Below are 18,570 nucleotides of genomic sequence, written 5' to 3'. Positions count from 1 at the left end.
CTTTTCTAATTTTCTGTTTTAAAATGTCTAAAATAGTTATTGTTGGAAAAAAATTGGTTAAGTTGAGCAATGAATAGTGACCCAGCTGAGATTCACCATCTCATCATATGAATGTAACATTGTGCATGATTGCATCATGTTTTCTTTTGATTTCTTATCTTTGAAACATCTTGTTTTGTTGTTGCTTTTTTGTCAGATGGTGTTTGGTTTTGAACCTCAAGGCCACCGTAGCCATGATGCAGAGGTGATTCAGACGTAACCCTCACCGCTGATGTTCTGTCCGGTTGTCCCGGCCTGCTTGAGGAGTGCATGTGTGAAGGCTTGGCACGCCGTGGTCTTTCCCGTCCCGCTGCGTCCCACCGAGCACACGCAGTGGTCTCTCCTGCTGCCAACCATGGACACGTAGACCCGTTTGACCAGAGCAGCCAGAGCAGGAGGGGCATCCCACACAGACTCCCCTCGTCGCGACTTTGGGGTCTGAAAGAGAGGAAGGAGACAATGAATGCAAACAGACGTCTTTTAGACCTTGAGCTCATTTTACTGTCAGTCTCACCTTGCTGTGGGTCTGTAATGGAGGCCAGAAGTTGATCAGGTTTGGTCCAGCTTGAGTGAGTGGCATGCTGGCTTTGGCCCGACTGGCTAGCGTGTGCAGGACTCCACATTCATTCACACTCTGCAAGTCACTAAGGTCCTCACACTGGTCCAGTTCTGCTGGGTTACACTGTGGAAGCACAGGGACACTCAGTCTGATGATTCCACCTTTTCTACACAGAAGAAGGTTTATCTGTGACTGGGTGTTCCTCTTCTGGCTCTGAGTGCCCCCACATACAGATACTGACACTTCATGAAGGAGGAGAGCAGGTTGTAAATGGAGGGAAGTGTGAAAAATGTTATAATCATGATGGAAAAAAGCAAAAATATAGTCTGAAAATGGTTAGTTTTACCGAGTATCCCTGATTTTTCTGTCTGGGATTTCATCAGTAGAAAAATTAGTGAACGTGTGAAGCACTTTACAGCTGATTAGTTCATGTGTCCGGCATCCGTTACCATGGTGATTGAGTAGGTTAAAGAAACCCTTTGACCCCAGTTTTTCCAATCTTTTTTTTTATACGCTTGATTTAATTGCTTTATTTAAACTTACTTTTGAATTTATTTTATATAATCTTTTTATTTATTTTCATTCTTATGTTAATTTATTTAATATTTAATTGCATTTCATTTTATTCCAGTCTCTTTCTTTTTGTTATACCTTTTAAGGTACAAATTTTATTTAAATATAATTGTAAATTATATATAAAGGCATTTATAAAAGAAGTTAAATTGTATTAAAGGATCAGTGCACAGATTTTTAAATCTGTCTGGACCCTGTTCTGCCCTACACTCCAGTTACATGTTAAAGAAATTGATCAGAAATTAGGGATTTTTTTTTTTTTTACTATCGCTTTTTGTTAAAAGGATGACAAAAATTTAAAGTTTTACTATTTTTATCTGATGAACTTAACAAAATGGTTCTTTTGTTTTTACTTCAATGTCACAGTTTTAACATTTAGTAATTTTCTTTCTTTTGTTTCACATAAAAAACTGGTTATTTTTATTGGATTCACTTCACACACGACTGTTTATAGGAAATAAATGAAAATACTGAATAAATTTCTCAGCATGAACCTATAATAGAGCTGATCACAGCTTTTATTTTAAATGTCTGACTGTGCTAACAGACAGAAATAAATAAACTGACGTACCTTCTCAACTTCATACTCTGTGACGTCATGCAGCGACCCATCGGTCTCCAGGCGGACCCTCACTCGGCCCTCTGGGAGTTCCGGCGTGCCTTCATCCGGCTTCAGCTGAGTGGCTGAGAAGAAAAGCTCCGTTATTTATGATCAGAGAACATCAGGAACAGAGTTTCAGATCCACAGTGTGTGAGCTTTATATCCTAATTCTCTGATATCTGTATATTAAAGATCCGGCTCGTGGGCCAGGACTAACTGGGACTATCAGGGTCTAATGGGATTAGTGTAGAGCAGTAAATAGATGGAAAACTGGGCATGGGAATGCTGGATGGATAAAAAGAGCAGCTGTAACTAATGTGTAACATGATATATAGGCAATAAAACAGATTACTAGAGATTGTGTGTGGATTAACAGATGACTCCACTAATCCAAACACACATTATGGGTCACAGAGACTCTGTTTCCATTGCAGGAGCTGGACGTATTCAGTTAGATGATTACCGGCAGAACATCTAACAGCCTTGTTGTAAGGGTTTCAAGTAACACTTTAAAAAGATTTCAAGCAAAGGGACTGTTTTTCTTTTGTTTACACAAAACAAACAATCAGTCTAATTTTATTTATAAAGCACTTTTCAGACAGGAATAGCACAAAGTGCTACTGCAAATGGATTGTTTGGTAATCTTTTTTTTAAATGCTAGTTTTGCATAAAATTCTAACCCTCATTTTTTTCTGTTTTGAAGAACTGGTCAGGAGGAGACGTCCAAACTGGTCAGAATCCAGATGTTTAAGAGTTTGTTAAGAAATGTTTAATCAATCCAGTAAATGCCTCGGATAAAATGATGACACGGAAAACTGAAACACAGACATATAAATGGAGATAAGATTAGTTTATCTGAATATAGTATTCTTATACCCTTCATCCATTATTCCATATAACCTGTTTCATGTTTTTATATTTACCTAAAAATTACCTTACTTACCTGAAAGGTCATTTACTAAACACATTAAACATTAAAAGGTAATGAGTAGTTTGCATGATCTGCTCACTGCAAGTGTTTTTCCTCAGATGGGACAAAGATCACATGCTTCTGTTTTTGGTGACACTGATAACAAGAGTTTAGGAATGTAAGTTGTGATATGAAATTATAGACAAAACAGTGATGGCCATAAAAGTGATACAGTATGTTCTTGGTCACATCTATAGGGATGCTGGACCAAAGTGTTTGATGCATTTTCATTTCAATTAGCCTGAGTAAAACGCCTTAACTTGTAAGCGTCATCTGGACTGTCTTTTTCACTTAACACTGCAGTAGGGTAGATCTTCTCTCTCACCCATGCTGAGGTAAGAGATCTTGGGCTAAAAAAGGTTGGTGATCGCTGCTTTAGAACATGGTAGAGATGATGCAGAACAATGTTAATGTAATGAAATAAATTACATGCTGCATTTACTGACCCTTGGACATCTGATATTTACCCAAGGGAAGGTCTGTTAACGCTGTATCCCAATTCAGGGACTACGTAGGCCATGGAGTGTCCTCCGTAGTCTACACACTTCAAAGTCCGCTTAACATTCGTGAAATGGGACACCCTTCCTAGCCAACAAGATTTTCCAGTAGCAGCAACATATGATGTTGAATCATTTAAACCTCTTAAATGAAAGAATTTTAATGCCACCATTTAACTAACATGTTTTTAATGTTTTGTCTCATTTCCACTAAAGTGTAGTTTAAAAAACAACAACAACAAAAAGAACTTTTCTAAGCTTGGTTGCTCATTCACCGCCGTCTTGTGCACAGTGAATTCTGGGAGACAAGAGGTCGTGAAGGATGCATCACCAGCAGCCTTCGTTTGAGGCCAAACAAAATGTGGATTTGTTGGGTGCATTTGGAGGCTCCTTCCAATTGGGACAGTGCTTGGCGCACCTCGATTACGTATGTAGCCGACGAATCTGCACTTCGAAGTGTGCAGACCCTGAATTGGGACACAGCTAAAATATTTGCAAGCTATGGCTTGCAGTAAAAACGGGCATATTCCAGGTTTAGTTATTAATCATGATTAATCATTTTAATAATTTGACAGCCCTAATTTTACCATTTAGTGTTTTTATGTGCTGATGTTACAGATTCTGTCCTTCTGTCTTTGCTTCATAGCATCCACCAGTAATAGCATAGCACCTTTCATCTGTGCTGAATGTGAGAGGACTCTGAAGCGCTCAGGAGCTTTCAACATCCACAACCCCTCCACACAAGCAAGCGTTTAAACAGTGACCACTGTAATGAGACAAATGGTCAGATTTCTGTGCATCCATTTGTCCAGTGTTGTCATTTATTGCAGCAAACAGACACATCTGCATGTTATCATGGGAGAAGTTCAGAAAGAGTGTCAGTCAGAGCCGTTTTACTGAGTGAAGCTTCATTTTCTACAGATTATCAGTGTAGATCACGGTATAAAACTGCATCTAAATGCTGTTCCGATCAGTTTAAAGAGAGGTAAATGTAAAACTGAGGGTGATTCAGTTTTACAGTCTAATAGTAGAAGCTTCAGAAACATTTTGTTTAAGTAGAAAATATTTTATCCATAACTTTCTGATCTTAAAACATTGCATTCTGGACTTGTTAGATAGTACAGTGACATCTATTATGTGTTGTTGCCCTGCAGCAGCATCCTGAGGCAGAAAAAAACACTTCACAACTTCTTCTTCTGGGAAGTCACATCAAGTTTTGCTGTACGCACCGCGTCACTTGCTAGCAAGTGGATGTAAACACAGCGGCCGTTTTGAACGTGCACCGTGGTTGATTCAGCAAAGATACGCATGAAAACAGAGGAAAAGACAGAGAGAAAGGGATAGAGCACAAAACATGACAGGAGTCTGGCTGGAGAGATCTCAGAGTACAGGTAGGTTGCAAGATGGATGCTGGATTAGCCCTCGACAAGGGGTGCATCACTAAAAAAGTTCTATAGTGCGTCTTTAAGGAAGAGGAGAAAAGGCTGGGGACCATCACATGACACAAGAACTGGACTGAAAATCGGTGGTAACAGGTCTGGTGGAGGGATGGATCTTTCCTAGAGCCTGGGCATCAACACTAGTGAAGGAATGTGGGATTAAGAGCTTTGGAAAGTCCTTCCAGAAGCCTGGAGAACTATTCCTGAAGACTACTGAAAGAAATGACATATGATGACACATAAAGCTGTTTAGATAAGATGTTCACCTTCAAAATCCTCAAAATTTGACAGTTTTTGCCTGATAAGCTGGTTTTCCATTTACAATTTACAACATTCAGTGAAGCTAATTCCAAGAAATTTTATGATAAAATGAGGGCTGGATATAGAATTTTACCTTTGAGTAAAAAAAATTAACAAATAAACTGATTAAACTATAGATGATAGTAGTTTTTGAGCCTCATTAAGTCAGAAATTTAGAAGGTTTTATTGAATTAATTTGTTTTGGAGTCAGATTTTGTATGTCAATGTGTTTTGAAGCAAAAGTTTAAAAGAAAACTTTGTTTAAACATTTAGCAGATGTAGATCTTTTTATTTAACAAAAAGTTAGTTTTACTTTTTGTCAGAATTTTGTAGAAAACTCCAGCTGTAAGGAACCCAGCAGGAATTTTTATTACCAGAATCAGAAGTGGAGGAAACAGTCCTCCCACGTCACGCCTCCACTGAAGAGAATATCCAGAATTTTTCAGTCTTGGCCTCATATCATGAAGAATCTAATTAAACTGATTAAACCGAACAATTTTTTGCTGCTTTTAGTAATTTATCCACTAACGGGTAATATATGTGATGTTAGGCAAACAGAACTGAATCTACTTTGTTGGGGAGTGTGATGTTTACAGTGTGTGTGATGTTTACAGCTCACCACGGGTGAAGCCATCTTTGTGGACGTACCACACAGGTCCAGCTTCATACCAGACATCCCTCACCTGAAATAAAGACACAGAAAGCTGTGAGTCATCATCTGTGCAGCCATGTTGTGTATATGTGCGATTTACGTCACGTTACTCGATGCTCAGTCACATGACATCAAAGCTAACCAATCTTCAGCTTCAGGGTGTTTATGGTGTATTTTCAGTTTTCTGGTGACACACAGCTTTGAAACCTTAAATAAATCTAAATCTTTATCTTTGCAAAGGAAAAATTGCCACCTCTGAATCTGACTGGACGTCCTAGGTGCCACCTCAGGTGACTGACAGGTCACTCAAAGCTGTTTCTTGCCATATGCAGACTATGAACAAGCAAAGGGCCCCATTAGCCAACAGGGGGCCACAAATTTGGAAGTCAAACCTCATCTCAGAATGACTTATGCACTTAAAAATAGATGTGGAATAAAACAAGCAAAAGTAATCAGGTGTCATGCAGTGAGTGACGTCAGCCGACCGGAATGATTGACAGGTACCCGTCAGTCCTGTTAGTGAGGAAATGGATGATAAACGGCATCATGGCATTAAAAAGAAGTTGTTGTAGTGGTGCAGACAAATGGAAGAATAAAGACAGGCGGAGATAAAGGCAAGGCAGCTGTTTGTGTGATGGGGGGAGGTGTTAAATATATAAACCGTAATTATCATTTCTAAAATTAATATAAAATTATTATGCCCAAATTAATTTTTATTAAATGTATTAATATTAAAATATTCAAACAGATGTTATTAAATGAATGAAATCTCTTAAAAGTTTTATAACTGGGTACAGGCTATAAAGGGACACTGTACATTAAAATGTATAATCTGAAAATTTATTTATTAATTTTTTTTTTCTTAGTGAAACATTCTGCAAATATAACATAAGAGAACTTATGAATTTTTTGCTTTGCTTGATAGACTAAGAAGCTTTGTCTTTGCAGGAGGAATTCTGAAAATGTTGGAGCTCCAGGCACCAAAGCAGGACTTGCATGTTCGTCAGAACCTCCTGACCGGTACAGTGGTTAAATGTGGTCGTAAAACACTGGTTATAAATTATGACAGGAACAAACTCACCTCCCTTCTTTTATGGTCGGTAACAGTGGCATCAGATTGCCTGCCTTCTGGCTCCTGCCTCTGCTCCATGCCCTCCTCTTTCTTCTTCATGGGCTCGGCCTGCTGCATCTTCTTGCTCTTAATTTCTGTCTTTTTCTCCTGGTGCTGCTGCTTCTGCTTTGGGGGTTCTGGTGTCGGGTCCTTATTGGTTTCAGGCTTGCTGTCAGAGTTGGGAGTCATTATGTGGAGGTGGGACAAGGACCTGTCATCCAACTGGGCCGAGTTTGACCTTTTCTGTTTGCTGTTGTTGATGAGCTGTTCAGCCCGCAGAGACATCTCTGCTTCGAGGATCGGAGGAGTCTGGTCTGGGTTGAGGAACTGCTGCACCAGGTTGTTGCTCAGTTTGCTTGGCTGAGGAGGAAAGAAGTCTAGTTGCCATTAAAGTGCAGCAAATGGGAAAATCAAAGGCCACAGACAGAAAACTTTCATATATAATTGAAAACTGTGTTTCTATTGTTATCAAATTACTAAAGTAACCGTTGTGTTCTTATTCTCCAAGAATGAACCATTTACATTTACTTTCTGTGGGTCCACATACATGGCAGCTGCCATAATTGTGCCACCATTTTTCCTACGGTGTCTCTGAGGCCCTGTTTACACGACACTGTTTTGTTTCCACGCAAAACACAAATATTTTGCCTTTACGATTTCGAAAGAACAATGCATTTACACAACAGCGAAATGAAAACTGTCAGTGGAGGAGAAAATCCAAAGAGGACCAGAAATGATGTAGTGTGCATGCCAGGCCTCTAGAGGGCAGTGAAATTTTGCAACGACACACCCAAGTGTGCACCGCATCCTCATAAGACTGCAAAACAACTAAACAACTGAAGAGTTACGTGTCAACTGCTTGTTATCTGGTGCATGTAACCTCTGTGTCTTCGCTGACAGCATAAATCAGGGGTCTCCAACTCCGGTTCTCATGAGCTCCTGCAGGTTTTAGATGTCTCCTACTAAAACACAAGCTTGTTAATGACCCAGTTCCTCAAAGAATTGATTTTAAAATCCTTTTAATGGTTCATCAGTCTTTGAAAGGTCAAGGTCCAAAATATTTATCTGAGCTTTTAACCCCATATGAACCCCGTAGGCCTCTCAGATCAGCTGGTACTAGTCTTTTAGAATGTCCAGAGTAAACATGGTGAAGCTTCATTTAGTTTCTACGCCTCCCAAATGTGGAACTCCTTACCTGAAAATTTTCGTCGTGAAACGTTGCTCAACACTTTTAAGTCTAAATTAAAGACCTACCTTTTTAACATAACTTATGATTAATTTTTGTTTTTCTCTCTTTTTTACTTGATGTCTGTATGTTCAGTGTTTTATTGTATTTGGGTATTTTAGCCTCATTTTATGCTTATTTTTATTGTAAACTTTTCTTAAATTGTTTTGTTTGTTTTTTTTTTGTTTGTTTTTGTTGTTATTGTTGATGATCTCCATGTAAAGCACCTTGAGTTGTCTTTCACATGAAAGGTGCTATTCAAATAAACTTGACATTGACATTGACAGTGATTTGAGTCAGGTGTGTTGCATCAGGGTAGAATCCAAAACCTGCAGGACAGTAGCTCACAAGGACCGGAGTTGGAGATCCTTGCCATAAATACTCTTCCAGAAACAGGTTTTTCTTCAACAGACCAAATAAATTAAAAAGATGTAGCATGACACGGAGGTCCACCATTGTTTTGGTGCTTTTCAAGGGTTAAGCAGGGTCTGAGCCTGCAAGTACAAGATGACCTGAAAGACGTCATCTTTGCCAAAAGATTCCTCTGAAAATTTCCCTCTGTGGACCGTTGTCAAATCTTTGCAGTTTTATCCACCCATAGCTCTGTTACTGTGTAGACAAGAGGCCAGAACGCAACAAAACTTTTGTGTTTTACTGTCTCAGCATTGTGGTGTAAACAGGGCCTAAGTGGACAAACAAGTCTGTGTAAGTAAGAACCCTCTGAGCTTTAAAACGGCAGTACCATCTTTGTTTGATAGACGCTTCAGCACTGTTTGGGAAATAAGGACCATAGAAGAAGACAGTATGCATGCACACAATGCTAAAGTAGCTACGTGTTGTGCAGTCATCGCTGCACCAGAGGCAACTGGATCCACTCAAAGATGAAAACGTGTCTGGAGGAATTTTGGCCACTGATGGCCACCATCCATTCACAGCTGTGCTTGGTTAGCAGTGATTGCTATGCCCATCTTTACCACTAGATGTCAGTAATTCTTACACACCAGCTCAGGGGTGTCCAAAGTTGGTCCTGCTTCAACACACCTGACTTAAATGAAATGGATCCAACATTCAATTAAGTTTTGCACAATTACTCATTAATTTGAGTCAGGTGGTTTTGGAGCAGGGACACATCAAAAACCTGGAGGATTGTGACCCTCGAAGACCGGAGCTTGGCACCCTTGCACTAAATGTACACATATGTTTGAAAGCAAACTTTCTCCCAAAACTTTTAGGTTTGATTCCTCTGTGGAAACGTTCCATGTAGTCGTTTTTGATTCTAGAATGCGCCGCTAGGTGGCAGCAGCAATTGTAGTAGCTCTGTTTTTAACTTGTGATTTTTTGCAATATAGCCGTCTTTTTTAAGACATCAGCTGTCAATCTGTGTCTGTTCGGGTAGATTTTTTCGCGCTGGTCAGAGGCTGTGCTATACGGGAGATTTTTCTGAATATTTTTTCGTTTTTTGCAAGACTTGTTATTGTGAGTCTCCATGGCAACGAGACTTGTTTACCATCGGGATCAACTGATAAAACTCTCCAAACTCAAGATTATCAGTGAAACAACACTTCAAATCCCAACGGAGTTGAAAAGAAAGAGAAGAGGATGCAGGGCAGGAGCGAGGCAGAGAGAAAAACGGTGGCGATTCAAACCGTTTCTTCCAACGGTTGTTATGGGAAACGTGAGATCGCTAGTTAACAAAATTGATGAACTTCAGGTGCTAACCAGGTCTCTTAAAAAATACAGAGAGTGCAGTATTATGTGCTTCACCGAGACATGGCTGCATGAACACATCCCAGACTGTAATGCGTCTGTACACGGCTTCAGGACGGTCCGTGCAGACCGCAATAAACAACTCAGCGGGAAGCTGAAGGGAGGTGGAATTGCGGTGCTGGTAAACCAGCGCTGGTGTCATCCTGAACATGTCACTGTTAAAGAGAAGATCTGCAAAAGAGACATTGAACTGCTAGCTGTGAGTCTCCGCCCGTATTATTTACCCAGAGAGTTCACATGCGTTATTCTGGTAGCGGTATATATATTACCTGGTACGCTCCAGACGCAGCCTGTGATGTCATTAACTCTGTAGTGGCCAGGCTTCAAACACAACATCCAAACGCATTTGTGGCGATCTCTGGAGATTTTAACAACATCTCCCTCTCTGCAACTCTACCAACTTTCCAACAGTTTGTCAGCTGCTCCACCAGAGAAAACAAAACGTTGGACTTATTTTATGCAAATATTGAAAATGCATACAGCTCCTTTGCCCTGCCACCTTTAGGAAGATCAGACCATAACCTAGTTCTTCTCTCCTCCTCCTACAAGCCCATCGTTCAGCAACAACCAGTCATTAGAAAGGCTATTAGAACCTGGTCTAATGAAGCTGAAGATGCTCTGAGAGGATGCTTCGAGGCTACAGACTGGAACGTCCTATGTGAACCTCATGGAGATGACATCAATGCCTTGACTGAGTGTGTGACAGATTATATTAACTTCTGTGTGGACAGCACCGTTCCAACAAGAACAGTGAGGTGCTTCCCCAATAACAAACCCTGGATCACCAGTGACCTGAAAAAGCTGCTGAACATCAAAAAGAAAGCTTTTAGGGATGGAGACAGGGAGTTATTGAAGTCCACACAAAAACAACTTAAAACACAAATAAAGAAGTGCAAGGAGGACTACAGGAAGAAGTTGGAAAGTAAGCTTCAGAAAAACAATGTAAGGGATGTGTGGTCAGGAATGAAGAAGATCACTGGCTTCGGGATAAAGGAGGATCAGACTGATGGAGGTCTGGACAGAGCGAATGAACTGAACATGTTCTTCAATAGGTTTAGCTCACCTCCTGCTTCAACCCCAACTAGCCACACACCCTCCATGAGCCCACAGCTTTCCTGTCACACCTCCACTCTGTCACCCTACAGCTCAGTCAAGGACCTGGACACAACCTCATCTCCTTCCACATCAGGACTTCCTGAAACCTCCTCTGCCTCCATCTCCACTCTGTCTGTCTCCTGTAACCAAGTCATGCAACAACTGGTGAAACTGAACCAGAACAAGGCTGCAGGTCCAGATGGTGTCAGTCCCAGAGTTCTCAAGACCTGCTCAAAACAGCTATGTCCGATTCTCCAGCACCTGTTCAACACCAGCCTGAGCCAGAAAAGAATCCCGGTGCTGTGGAAAACATCCTGCCTTGTTCCAGTGCCTAAAAAACAACAACCAGCTGAACCAAAAGACTACAGACCAGTCGCCCTGACATCCCACGTCATGAAAGTCCTGGAGAGACTCTTACTGGCTCACCTCAGCAAGCAGGTGAAGACCTTTCAGGACCCATTACAGTTTGCATACCGTAATGGGCTTGGGGTTGAAGATGCCATCATATACCTGCTTCAGAGAGCCCACTCTCATCTGGACCAGTCAGGCAGCACTTTGAGGGTCATGTTCTTTGATTTCTCAAGTGCTTTTAATACGATTCAGCCTGCTCTGCTGTGTGAGAAGCTGCAGAAATTCCAGGTGGATCCCTCCACAACCACCTGGATTTACGACTACCTCACAAACAGACCACAGTTTGTGAGACTGAAAGGTTGTGTGTCTGAGATGGTGGTCAGCTGCACTGGAACACCACAAGGGGGGGGGGGGGGGGGGGGGGGGGGGGGGGGGGGGGGGGGGGGGGGGGGGGGGGGGGGGGGGGGGGGGGGGGGGGGGGGGGGGGGGGGGGGGGGGGGGGGGGGGGGGGGGGGGGGGGGGGGGGGGGGGGGGGGGGGGGGGGGGGGGGGGGGGGGGGGGGGGGGGGGGGGGGGGGGGGGGGGGGGGGGGGGGGGGGGGGGGGGGGGGGGGGGGGGGGGGGGGGGGGGGGGGGGGGGGGGGGGGGGGGGGGGGGGGGGGGGGGGGGGGGGGGGGGGGGGGGGGGGGGGGGGGGGGGGGGGGTGGGGGGGGGGGGGGGGGGGGGGGGGGGGGGGGGGGGGGGGGGGGGGGGGGGGGGGGGGGGGGGGGGGGGGGGGGGGGGGGGGGGGGGGGGGGGGGGGGGGGGGGGGGGGGGGGGGGGGGGGGGGGGGGGGGGGGGGGGGGGGGGGGGGGGGGGGGGGTGGGGGGGGGGGGGGGGGGGGGGGGGGGGGGGGGGGGGGGGGGGGGGGGGGGGGGGGGGGGGGGTGGGGGGGGGGGGGGGGGGGGGGGGGGGGGGGGGGGGGGGGGGGGGGGGGGGGGGGGGGGGGGGGGGGGGGGGGGGGGGGGGGGGGGGGGGGGGGGGGGTGGGGGGGGGGGGGGGGGGGGGGGGGGGGGGGGGGGGGGGGGGGGGGGGGGGGGGGGGGGGGGGGGGGGGGGGGGGGGGGGGGGGGGGGGGGGGGGGGGGGGGGGGGGGGGGGGGGGGGGGGGGGGGGGGGGGGGGGGGGGGGGGGGGGGGGGGGGGGGGGGGGGGGGGGGGGGGGGGGGGGGGGGGGGGGGGGGGGGGGGGGGGGGGGGGGGGGGGGGGGGGGGGGGGGGGGGGGGGGGGGGGGGGGGGGGGGGGGGGGGGGGGGGGGGGGGGGGGGGGGGGGGGGGGGGGGGGGGGGGGGGGGGGGGGGGGGGGGGGGGGGGGGGGGGGGGGGGGGGGGGGGGGGGGGGGGGGGGGGGGGGGGGGGGGGGGGGGGGGGGGACTGTACTTTCACCATTTCTATTTACGCTGTACACCTCAGACTTCCAGTACAACTCTGAGTTCTGTCATCTGCAGAAATACTCTGATGACTCAGCAGTTGTTGGGTGTATCAGTGATGGACAAGAAGCAGAGTACAGAGAACTGGTCGGTCAGTTTGTGAAATGGTGCGGTGACAATCATCTCATCTTGAATACCAAGAAAACAAAGGAGATGATTGTTGACTTCAGGAGGAACAAGAACACACATAGAAGTGTTTCCATCATGGGAGAGGAGGTGGAGGTGGTGGAGGAATACAAGTACCTTGGAGTTCAGCTGGACAACAGACTTGAGTGGAAAAGCAACACTGAGTACATTTACAAGAAAGGTCAGAGCAGACTCTACTTCTTAAGGAAGCTGAGATCTTTTAACGTCTGCACCAAAATGTTGCAAATGTTCTACAGGTCTGTTGTTGAAAGTGCAATCAGCTTTGCAGCAATCTGCTGGGGCAGCGGCATCAGAACCAGAGACTTGAAAAGAATTAACAAACTGATCAAGAAAGCCGGTTCTGTGCTTGGAGTAACTCTGGAGCCGCTGGAGTTGATCATCAAAAAAAGAATTCTGTACAAGCTGACGAAGATAATGGAAGATCCTTCACACCCTCTACACAACGCCGTGACGAAACAACAGAGTGTGTTCAGTGGGAGGCTTGTTCAAGTCCGATGCAAGACAGAGAGATACAGAAGATCCTTCCTTCCAGCAGCTATCAGGCTGAAGAACAAAGCCCTTAATTAATTAATGTGATTGTTTTACTAAAAAATTACTACTACTACAATATTGAATTTCCCTTTGGGATTAATAAAGTATTTTTCATTTCATTCATTTCATTCATTTTTATGTGTTTTTAAGCTACTTTTGATCTCAAGATGGGAAATAAAAATGACTGACCGTTTTATCCTCTTTGACCTCTGGCTCTTTGTGTTTGGTCTCTTTTTCTGAATCTCTGACCAGCTGTTTGAGGAAGCCACCCGGCAGAGCTGACAGCGGTGGTGGAGGGACGGCCGTAGCTACCGGCTTGTTCTCCTCCTTTATCTGTAGTGGTTGGATGGAGGGAGGGAATCAGACAGAATTAGACAGAAACAGGAAGTCACTGTGAAGGGTGTGTAGAAACACCGAGCCGACACAGTTCAGCTGGGAGTTTTCTTAAATGAGAAACCTCTGCACACATCCATGACATGCTGAAAACAAAAACAAACAGAAATACAGCATCTTGTTGAGCAGTTTTAAATGAAGCAGGCGGAGGTAGATGATAAATGGAGTAACAAGCATTTCTTTAAGAAATCTAAATTTCAGATACAAATAAAAGTGGAAAACATAGGAGATGGTTTTCCACCTTAAACAGAGTGTCCACACTGACTCAACGATAGTCTAATAATATTTGAACATTTCTAGCTTTATGAGGAAACTGAGCCCATGTCTCTCACTGGAAAACACTGGTGGCCAAGAAGCAAATGCAGAATACGGCCAAAGGCCTGACATTTAACTAATAGCTTTCACCTGCTGACACAATAGGGAATATTGGAAAGGTCACTAGGACAGCTGCTTTGCATTCTCTGACAAGCTACTGTGTGTAATCACAGGAAACTGTTTGGCAGAGCGAGTCGAGGAATTATAACACTTCTGATGGTGTGAAATCTGGACTAGTGCAGAGACACAAAAGACTAAATCCAATTAATCCAGATTTGTTTGTCAATTTACGTTTGTTTCATCATTGGTCCTTTTTTTTAATTCATCATTGTCACTATTTTTCCCCCACGGGCAGTTTAGTAAGTGTAATGCTAAATTTAGACCAGGGTCAACGTCTCCATGAAACAGTTTTTCTTAGATTGAATGTTGAATGACCAACTTGAGGAAATATGCCAACTAAATCTACATTATCTATTCACTTTTATCCATATGTCCAAGAACTCTATTCTAATAGTATCAGTAAAACTTTTTACCTTAACCACAAATATGTTTGAATCATCAAAGCAACACTACATACAGTACGTGTCTGACTTCAAAACTCTGTGCTTATGACTGTTTTTGATGGTACACTGACATTCATTGTGTACATTCTTGAAGCTGTTGTTGCCCTGCAGCATCCCGAGGCTGAGAAAATCTGCACAATCTGCCAAAGTTCAGTAGTGTTGCATGATAACTATGTTCACTTCGATATTTCTATTTACAACTTCAAACACAATACCTGAAATTCATTAACTTGAACCAAACTGTAATAAAGGTAAAGGCGTGTTGTTGCATACAGTATTTTATTAAAGGTACAGTGTGTAACTTATTTGGCTTTTTGTTAGCAAAAATCAAGTATCACATTCATAAATATGTATTTTACCAAAGTCTAATCACAATTGCATCCAAATGAAAGGGTTCTTGTAGCTTAGAATAAGTTGTTTATAAAAACATAGGTGGCTGCGCGCCCAACTGGAGGCTGCAATGTTGCATCACCATCTTTGAATGCGGCAGCCAAAAGGAGACAAACTTGTTAGCTTTACACATTTAACCTATGAGTCCCCGGGGGGGCTAACACTGACGACCGTGGATCATTCAGCTTGCCAGTTTACATTGAAATGTAGGACCATCCATACTTTTTGCCCCGCGAGACGGAGGAAAAAAAACAAAAGAAAAATAACCAGGAGCAAACTAGAGTGTACATCGGTGGAACATTTATCAGATGGAGGCAATTGATGAAGAAGAGGGACTTTAAAACTAATGCGGAGGTTGCAGGCTTTCTGCTGGATGGGTAAGTTAATTCAAACTAACAGTGAAGTTTATTTTGGCGTTATGTTAGAAACAGGGCAGAGTCTTTATCCTCCCGTTTAAGTCGGATCATTTACTGTTACTTGCTACATAAAAGGGCAGAAACGGCTGATTTGTTAATTAGCCTAGAGTAGAAAAGCTCTGTTGCAACAGTTTTCAGTTGTTCACTCTTCACAGAAGTCATACCAGTAGACGGCCGTGCATATTTTCCGAGAGCTTTGTCAATGGGTTGGGGGTAGTTGTCCTCCTTCTGGTCAGACAGAACAGACCAAAGTAATACCAGTTTCTTGTCGTGATTTAATCACTAGAACCGCAAGCATTCTGATGCAAAAATATTTCTCAAATAATAATTATTTCTAATCAATGCGTCGCCCACCTCTTGATAAATCAGCTGAAGTACGATTTCACACGATAACATTAGCAGTAGCTTGGTACCAAATACATGGAGGGCATGCTTGTAACTCATTAGCATAAAACAACAACAACAAAAAAACAAACAAAACAGAATTATGAATCGTTCTGTACCTCATCACCTGACTGGTCACTCAAACTTGTGCGAGATGTTGATATTATTACATTTATGAGTCTCTACGGCTTCTGTATTTGTAATAACGTGTTTAAACGGTGAAGTTTCAGACAGCACCACTCGGTTTGCTTACATTATTTCAGGGCACCACTAAATGGGAATAATTCTTACACACTGGGGCTTTACAGCATATCAGTACAATTACTGATTACTGAAGAAATTTCGTAATTGATTTTTGTCCAGGAACATAAAAAAGGTAACTGGAAAACTGTTATAAAAAAACTCTCAGTGAACAACAGACACTCAGATCAGTGAGAAAACAAAACTATTTACTGCAATTGCTGGAGCTCCTGCAGTCAGCAGACACATGTTGTACAGAGGTCGACAGACATGTTTAACTGCCGAATTTGCTTAGGACCATCTTTATAGACTCTTCTCCCATCTGGGAACTGTTATCTAGCCCCTGGTGCAGGACACCTAGAGTGAGGTTTTACGTTGAGCAACCACAGCAGGAGGATAATAAGTTCCTTTAATCTGTTTTTACAACTGTACTCACTTCCAGAGGCCCACTAAAATAACACAGAGTCTTGTAAAAAACAGTTCTGGTCACATCATTTTATGACTACCTGTGTCCCTTACAAAGAGTCACAATATCATCAATACAATCAATAGAAGAATTTTCTATCAAAAACAATAAATGAGCTTGCATCAACCTATGTGAGACCAATCCTAGTATACAGCATGCCAAAATCAAGGGGAGACATGCAGCATACCAAGCATCAGCATCCTAACCAAACACAATTTAAACCCCAAGCAATTATATGGGGATGTAAGAAAACCACGAGAGCAGCTCTGTCCACTTTAGAGCTTCTGCTAGTTTCCCCACTTCCAGCAAACCACACAAACAAGGAGTCACATGAAAGCTGAGACTCTGCTGGTTACAAAGACGTCTGTCTCATCAATGTGGGACATTAACTCTGGCAGCCAGAATCAGAAACCAGGTCTTACTTTTGCTGTTTTGTGGTGAAAAGTTTGATTCCAGCTTTAAAAACTCTGCTATGTGTTCTCCTATGACTCTGCCTTTGTTTGTGAATCGTGATGGTCCTGCTAGTTTCCATGGAGATGAAGGATGTTTTATACTGAAGTATCACTCTTCCTATCATAGGACTATGTTGGGCTTCTCTTCTTTCTGGATCCTCATGGTGTTTCTAAGGTGATTGTGGGGCTATCCCTGGATTCTCCTGACTGACTAGTGATAAAGATTTTACTTTGGCACAGTTTTTTTTTTTTTTTTTGCACAGTTTCTCAGACATTGCTCATTCCTAGATTAATTGTGCTGCTATCCTCTGGTTTTCACTGAAAGTAATGTTTTTTTTTTTTTTCTGTGTGGAGATCTGCACATCTTAATTGTGATACGTCTGTAGTAATCTCACATGATTGTACATACAGCCCTTGTAGTTGTGAAGTTGTACTGCATTTGTTTTGGATGTCATTTTGGACAAAAGGCAGAAAATATGCTTCATGATGAAGAGGATAAATTTGAAGTGCTGCTGGTTTAATGCAGCATCAGACCTTACACTGTTTATGACATGGTACAAATAAGCAAACCAAATAACCTAAATTTATTTACAGCCTAATATGTTTTGTTGTTAATGTCCAACTGACAGTCAGGTTTAAATCTTTGGTGCTTCCAGCTTCACCATGTTGTCCATCGGTGTAAGGATTTCTGCTTCCTGGTGACTTCGGTTTAAAGCTCATTATTTGTTTAAAGTATCAGCTGTTGCACACGTCTGGTGTTGGGCTTTAAAAAGCTTTAACATGCTGGATGACTAACACACTGATCAGTGACATGCCACAATGACTCAGGGTTAGAACAGAGGGCCATGCTCACCCTGTCATCAGTGCTGCCTCATACTACACGACACACACTTATAAACACACTCTATCAAAATGATATACTAGAGGATTCATTAATGCAGCATGCAGCAGCTCTGCACCTCCCTTCTGCTCCCACAGTTTTAAGCGTGAAGACAGTGCCATGGTTGCACGGTGGGTAGGGGGAGGGCTCGGAGATGCGTGGTGGTGGCCGTTGGGGGGGGTCACAGGGATGTCAGCGGAGGTGTGTGTGTGTGTGCAGAGAGAGACAACCTAACAATGGAGAAAGGGAGTTAAATAAAGAGGAGTGACAGAAGCTTTGGTTGAGTTATTGCACACACACATCACAGTAACTCGTTTTTCCATCACTGAGATGCTTCACAGCCACTTTTTGTCCATGGAGGGTCATCATATTTAAAAAAAAACAAACATCTCCACAAGAAGTTAAGAAGTTTTACTGTCAAATCAGCAAGTTTTGTTTTTTTTTTCTTTTTTTATTCATGTTTTTGCAAGATTTAATTATGGAAGCCCATCCCTGCCACTTGTAAATGAAAAATACTGACAAAGGATTCCATCCATCCATCCATCCACCCTCTGCCGCTTATCCGGAGTCGGGTCGGGGGGGCAGCCGCCTAAGCAGGGAAACCCAGACTTCCCTCTTTCCAGCCACATTCACCAGCTCATCCGGAGGGATCCCGAGGCGTTCCCAGGCCAGCCGAGAGATGTAGTTCATCCAGCGTGTCCTGGGTTTCCCTCGGGGCCTCTTTCCGGTGGGATGTGCCTGATACACTTCAC

At 44.0% G+C, this 18,570-nt stretch overlaps 1 protein-coding gene across 1 annotated transcript in view; it reads right to left on the bottom strand.

Moving 5' to 3' along the window:
- The window catches only part of LOC121630396 (unconventional myosin-XVIIIb-like), a 66,748-nt gene extending 52,044 nt beyond the window's left edge, over positions 1–14,704 (bottom strand). The window contains exons 1-7 of the mRNA XM_041970681.1: positions 14,675–14,704; positions 13,509–13,652; positions 6,712–7,101; positions 5,598–5,661; positions 1,743–1,855; positions 554–721; positions 267–477 (exon numbers count right to left, since the gene is read on the bottom strand). Of these exons, the coding sequence (XP_041826615.1) occupies positions 267–477; positions 554–721; positions 1,743–1,855; positions 5,598–5,661; positions 6,712–7,101; positions 13,509–13,652; positions 14,675–14,704 (1,120 nt within the window). The remainder of the gene's footprint in view (positions 1–266; positions 478–553; positions 722–1,742; positions 1,856–5,597; positions 5,662–6,711; positions 7,102–13,508; positions 13,653–14,674) is intronic.
- Between the last annotated feature and the right edge of the window lie 3,866 nt (positions 14,705–18,570).

Source organism: Melanotaenia boesemani, chromosome 19, assembly GCF_017639745.1.
Source record: "Melanotaenia boesemani isolate fMelBoe1 chromosome 19, fMelBoe1.pri, whole genome shotgun sequence".
Taxonomy (NCBI): Eukaryota; Metazoa; Chordata; class Actinopteri; order Atheriniformes; family Melanotaeniidae; genus Melanotaenia; species Melanotaenia boesemani.
Note: the sequence above shows the minus strand (reverse complement) of the source record. Positions and strands in the feature narration are given on the sequence as shown.